Source organism: Corvus brachyrhynchos, unplaced genomic scaffold (assembly GCF_000691975.1).
Source record: "Corvus brachyrhynchos isolate BGI_N302 unplaced genomic scaffold, ASM69197v1 scaffold72, whole genome shotgun sequence".
Classification (NCBI taxonomy): domain Eukaryota; kingdom Metazoa; phylum Chordata; class Aves; order Passeriformes; family Corvidae; genus Corvus; species Corvus brachyrhynchos.
Window position 1 is genome coordinate 1,117,486 of NW_008236763.1, and position 5,889 is coordinate 1,123,374.

At 61.6% G+C, this 5,889-nt stretch overlaps 1 protein-coding gene across 1 annotated transcript in view; it reads left to right on the forward strand.

Moving 5' to 3' along the window:
- The first annotated feature begins 239 nt into the window (after positions 1-239).
- The window catches only part of GRM4 (glutamate metabotropic receptor 4), a 35,102-nt gene continuing 29,452 nt past the window's right edge, over positions 240-5,889 (forward strand). Inside the window, exons 1-2 of the mRNA XM_008644711.2 lie at positions 240-693; positions 4,574-5,350. Of these exons, the coding sequence (XP_008642933.1) occupies positions 4,832-5,350 (519 nt within the window). The 5' untranslated portion in view covers positions 240-693; positions 4,574-4,831. The remainder of the gene's footprint in view (positions 694-4,573; positions 5,351-5,889) is intronic.

Consider the following 5,889-nt stretch of genomic DNA (forward strand, 5'->3'; position numbering starts at 1 on the left):
GGATTTTCCCGTGGGAATCGAAGCTCGAGTGGAGCCATGGCCTGGCCCTACATCCCAGGGGCCAGCATCACCCTGCGGAGGAGCCTAACGGCTCCCCGAAAAAGAGCATCACGTGCTTCAACTTTGGCATCAGGCAGGAGGAGGATGGATTTGTCAGCTCAGCCACCCCCTTCCAGCTCTTCCCAGAAAGGCAACGGCTTGAAGAAGTGGCAGGTCCTAATTATAACATACGTGAACCCGCGCCCGTCGCCCTCCCCGGCTTCGTGCCCGCTGCGGGCACCGGCTCTTCCTCCCGGGCGCTGCGTCTCACGGAGGGTTTTCCTCCCTGCAGTTCCCTGGATGGCCCCGCACCGAGCCCGGCTCAGGATGGGGGTCTCTGGAGTCACCGCCGGGGGGGTGTGGGCAGGGGCTGGCACTGCCAGACCGCAGTGTCAGGGCGTAGGTGTGATGGGGAGCGGGGACACCGCGTGCTGCCGCGGGCACTGCCGGACACCGGCAGTCAGGCCGCGCTCTCGCTCGGAGCCAGCACGGTCCCAAATTGCAGGTGGCGATAAAAAATTAATTGCGGGATTCTGCTGCACGTGGCAGGAGCGGAGACGAGCGGTGGCTCCTTCCCTTCCCTTTCCTTCCAGCCGCTCCCGCTGGAGCTCTGCGCCTGCTGCCGGCGGAGACCTCGCGCTGCCTGCCCGCAAGGTGAGCTGCTGTTCTCTCTCCGCTTGCTCTGGGGCTGGATCCTGCTCGCCTTCCCCCGCCGCTGCGCCATCCCATCCTTCAAAGTGAGGGATTAGCCCTGACCTGCTTGGCAGCGGGAGGGAGGCGGAAGGAGAGGGCTTGCTGCAGTTAAGGACATATATAAATACGGTGTGATAAATATTCCCTGGATCTGATCTGCGCCCTATGGGAGCACTTTTGTTTGGACTTCAGCGTCCTTCAGGAGATGCTTCTGGGCAGTGAGGTGGGTGATTGTACCCAGCTTTTGCCCACCATGGGGCTCTGAGCTGGCTGCTGGCGGGACCCGGGTGCAGAGAGGACGAGTTGGCACCTTGGTGATGGGCTCGGGTTTGTGCGAGCATTGTGATATTGGTTTGTGCATCGATCGAGGGGTTGCTGGGGCAGGGGCTGCATCTTGGAGCTCATTGGGGGGTTTGGATGGCACAATCCGGGGGCTCTGCTCACTGCTGCCTGCTGAGCCGTGGCCTTGCTTCTCCGAGCGAACGCCGGGGTACTGGACCTGAATACTTAAGGTTTTGCCTGTCGGGAGAGAACTTAACCTGGCGTCCCCTCCCTCTGTCCACATCTCAATTCTGCTCTACTTCATGGAGCTTTTGTAATTAAAAAGACCAGGAGCCAAGCGAAGTTCCCTGTAGCTGCTTGCAAGCGGGAAGTGAGTGTACACTAATTGGGATATTGTGCTGCCTGCTGGCTGGAGGAAGAGCAGGTGGGGAAAGAAATAGCCTTGATTTTCAAAAAGATGCTTTGGAGCTGGTAGGATCCAGTGTGGCTTAAGCTGGCATAGCCCTCCCAGTGCCAGGGCTGGGCTGGAGTCTCTGGTGCTGGTGGTGCTGGGCTCTTTGGCACTGGGGATGGGGACGTGCAGGTGAGTGCTGGGTGCTCTTGGCTGATTATTCCTGCATCTCCTGGGCTGTATAACCAGCTCAGCCTCTGCTGGGTTTAACGAGCCCCAGAAAATGCCCTGGCTCTGAACTGGGAGATGATGGATCCTGCTGCAGGCAGAGCTCTGGGGAGCGGGGTCTGCTCGGAGAGGAGTCTGTCTGGAGCGTGTCCCACCACAGTCCAGCCTGGGCAGTGCTTGCGGGGTCGTGCAGGAGGAGCTGCGGGAAGGAGCCGGGGAGGTGATGCCTGGGATGGCCGGTTCCTCCCCCAGGCACTGGAGAGGCTTTTGCAGCAGGAGATCTCTGGGATGTGGGGGAATTTTTAATCAGAGTTTGATTTCATGGAATCACAGAGTGGTTCGGGTTGGAAGGGACCTTAAAGCTCATCCAGTCCCAGACCCTGCCATGGGCAGGGACATCTTCCACTGGACCAGGTCGCCCCAAGAGGGGCTGGCCTGCCCAGCTGAGCCCTCCCCTGCTCCTTCCAGGGCCCTCCGTGGCTGGCGATGCCGGTGGCCCGGTGACCACCACTAGAGGGGGGCAGGATGCCACCGTGCTGCCCGGGCCCATGTCCGGGGTGCCGGGACCCGCGGGGCTCTGCGTGTCCCGGGGCAGCAGCACCCACAGCACCCGGCACCGGCTCCCTCCGCCCTGGCGCTGCTCAGCCCACCCTGGCTCGGGCAAGGGATGACCCACGGCCGGGCTCTGGAGATCTTCTCGGTTTGGCTGGTATTTGCGCCACTTCCCAGACCCGGATCAGGCTGCGGCATAGCCGGGATGAGGGCGATGGGAAGGCTCCGTCCTCACTGGTGGAAGTTGGAGAAGCAGAATTGCTCCTTCCTTTGGGGCTGGGATAAGCACCACGCTGAGTGATGGTCCCACCCTGTTATTCCCACCCTCGGGGTGCCCCTGTGGAGCCATGCAGGTGGGGCAGGAGCCGTGCAGGTGGGGCAGGAGGGCGGCTTTGGCCCCTCGCTGCCCGGAGCGTGTAGGTAAGGCTGTTCTCTGCTCCATGAGTACCTGCTGCAGGCAGGTGTCTTCTTCCAGATGTGCATCTCCTTCCAGATGTGCCCCCGGTGGAGCAGCTGCTTTGGGGAGGCTCGGGCATGGTGGAAGCAAGGTCTGGGCTGTGTGGAAGCAGTGACTTGTGTGTGGCTGAGGGGTTGCTGGAGGCAGGTGGAGGGAACAGGGGTGCTCATCTGTCACCCCTTCCTGGGCCGTTTGCAGCAGGGGCTCAGTGGGTAACTCCAGCTCCATCTCCCCCAATGATTCTGTGAGGGATCCGAAGAAGCTCCCTCCTCCTCTCCCTGTTATTTGCGCTTTCTTCTTGCCTGCCGTGATATTTTTACCTTCAGTTCATTCAGATTATATGATCAAAGGAGCCACAAAGGGGAGAGAACAGAGAGGGAAAAAGCTTAAAAGAAGAAAGGGAAAGGCAGTGGGCTCTGGGGGCACTGCCAGCTCTGCGGGAGCTGCCGTGGGCTCTGAGGGTTTTCCTGGGAGCGGGTCCATGGTGTGAGCATCCCACCTTTGATGGGCAGAAATGTTGCAGCTCCAGGGATGAGGGTGGGAGAAGTGACCTGCTTTCAGCTGGTGTGGGGCTGCCAAGGCGGCTGTGGTGTCTGAGCATCCCTTTGCCTCCCCATCCTCCTCCTCCCCAGCATGGGCAGAGCCTGACCCGCTCCCAGGCCACGCCAGGAGCCACATTCCCCTGCTCCATGCCCACTGGTGATGCGTGGGGTGGTACCTGCAGAGGGGACAGGACCACGCAGAGGGCTGATCCGTGTCCCTGATCCCCATCCGAGCAGAGCCACGCTCCAAGGGGCTCTCCTGGCAGGCTGGGGCTGGTGATGTGCTACAGCATTCCCAGCCTTTGGAAGCACAGAGCTCGGGTGATTCTGGTTCCTTAAAAGCCCCGGCTGTCAGAATCGCTTTGGAGATGGGCCTTCAAGCAGCTGCATTGGGCAGGGAGGTGCATAATTTATGGAGGTGAGTTGAAGCCAGGGTCCTCCTGGCTGGGATGGCTGCGGAGCGGGAGCAACCCAGGGGCTGGTGAGGTTCTGTCCGGCAGAACAGAACCATCCACGTCTGTCCGTGGGCTTGGGTGCCGGCTCTGGGCTTGAGCTGAGATGAATTTAAGCTGTTTCCTTGCTCTCACTCTTGCAGCCCGTCCTGCCTGGGGAATGCATTTTCCTGCTCAGCTCCATGCTGCTGTTGGTGCCTGCATTAATCATGCGCTGCCCTCAGCATCCATCAGCAGCTGCTGTGTGAACAGTGGCGGGGATAGGCACGAGGGGGAACCTGTCTCGGGGGGAAACTGAGGCAGGGATTGTGCTGCTGGGGCAGGGGCAGCTCAGGTGCTGTCGATATTTGCTGCTGGAAGCCGTCGATAATGGAAGCAGCTACTGGTTCAGGAATCAGTGGCCTGAAGGGAGAGCGGCAGGAGCGCGGTGCTTTGGGTTGTGACTCGGATCCGGAATGCTGGGTTTTGGCAGTGCCTGGCTCTCTCTGAGGATGCAGAGCTCAGTTTGTGGGGCTCAAAACCCGTTGGGAAAGAGGAGGGATGCTCTAAGATAGGCAGTGACCAGGGCTAGGGGTGTGTGTGGGGTTTGCCCCACTCTGAGCACTGTCTTGGGACTTGTCCCAACCTCGCAGTTCCCTTAAGAGGGGACAGGTCGGGACAGAGTTCCAGGCCCCCCCCCCTCGAGCTGGTCACTGACCTGTCCTGCTCTGTGGGGCAGTGTCCACAAGGCCCTGACCAGCCCCTCTGCCCAGATGCGATTTGGGCTAAGCCAAAACCCCTGGGGTGAATCAAAGACCCAGCAAATCCCAAATCTATTTTTTGCAATAACCCCCGGTGCTAATTTCCACCAGCTCCCTGATGAAAGCCCGGAATAGCCAATGTCTTCTTCCTGCTCCTGCCTAATTTTCTCTCTCCTCTTTTCCCCTGTCCCTCCAAGGTCTCCAGAGGAAGGACCCAAAGCTTTGCGTGGGCTCGTGTCTCTGCCGCTGTCTCTCCTCCCTGGTGTAGCCATGCAGCCCCCGGCACCCTCCTGCATCCCAGCCTCCCTCCACTCCTCTGGGGCCAGCAGCGCCGTCGGGAGCTGCTGATGGTGCCGGAGCGCGATCCCTCCGGAGCCATGCTGCCCGCCTGGCCCAGCCCGGCCCCCTGACCGCCGCGTTCCCGGCCCGAGCTCTGCCCCAGCACGGCGTTGGCGATGAGTGGGGGTCACTTTTGCATGGAGCGTTTGTCCTTCTGCCTCCTCCTGAGTGCCTGCAGCTGGGGGTGGGCGCCCGGGGGTGCCGCCAAGCCCAAAGGCCAGGGCTACCCGCACATGAACTCCATCCGCATCGACGGGGACATCACGCTCGGGGGGCTCTTCCCCGTGCATGGCCGGGGCGCTGAGGGCAAAGCCTGCGGGGAGCTGAAGAAGGAGAAGGGCATCCATCGCCTGGAGGCCATGCTCTTCGCCCTGGACCGCATCAACAACGACCCCGACCTGCTGCCCAACATCACGCTGGGTGCCCGCATCCTGGACACGTGCTCGCGGGACACGCACGCCCTGGAGCAGTCGCTGACCTTCGTGCAGGCCCTCATCGAGAAGGACAGCACCGAGGTGCGCTGTGTCAGTGGGGGACCCCCCATCATCACCAAGCCAGAGCGGGTGGTCGGCGTCATCGGCGCCTCAGGCAGCTCCGTGTCCATCATGGTGGCCAACATCCTGCGGCTCTTCAAGGTAGGGCTTGGCCAGGTGAAGAGAACCCCTTGGGAAAACCCCCGTGGGTGCTTTGGCAGCGTTTCTCCACAAGTGTCTCTTCCTCCGCAGCTGGGGGGAGGCAGAGCCAGTGTTGTTAAAATGCTTCTCCTGCCTCCCCCACATCCCCGGGGATCCCTTCCTCCATCCCCCTCCAGTGACGACACTCGGAGCAGGAGGACTTTTGTCTCATCTCCCCCGGCTTCGTGGAGCTGGTGCTCCCGCCCCGTGGCGGGGGCTGGATGGGGAGCTGGGCTGAGGGCGGGTTTGGTACCGGTTATGGGGGATGCTCCATCAGGGATGTGGGTCATACCCCAAAATGTCAGGTCCCACCTGAGCCAGAGGACTGGGCAGCCACAGGGCTGGAGGCAGCGATGGCCGATGGCAGGGGACAGCTGAGATTGCTCTGCTCCAGCCTGGGGGACATCAGCCAGGCTGGGGACACTTGTCCTGTGCCACCAGCCCCAGGGGTGCTCGGGCTGTGGTGGGATGAGTAGGGCTCTCTCTCCTGCTCCGTGCCA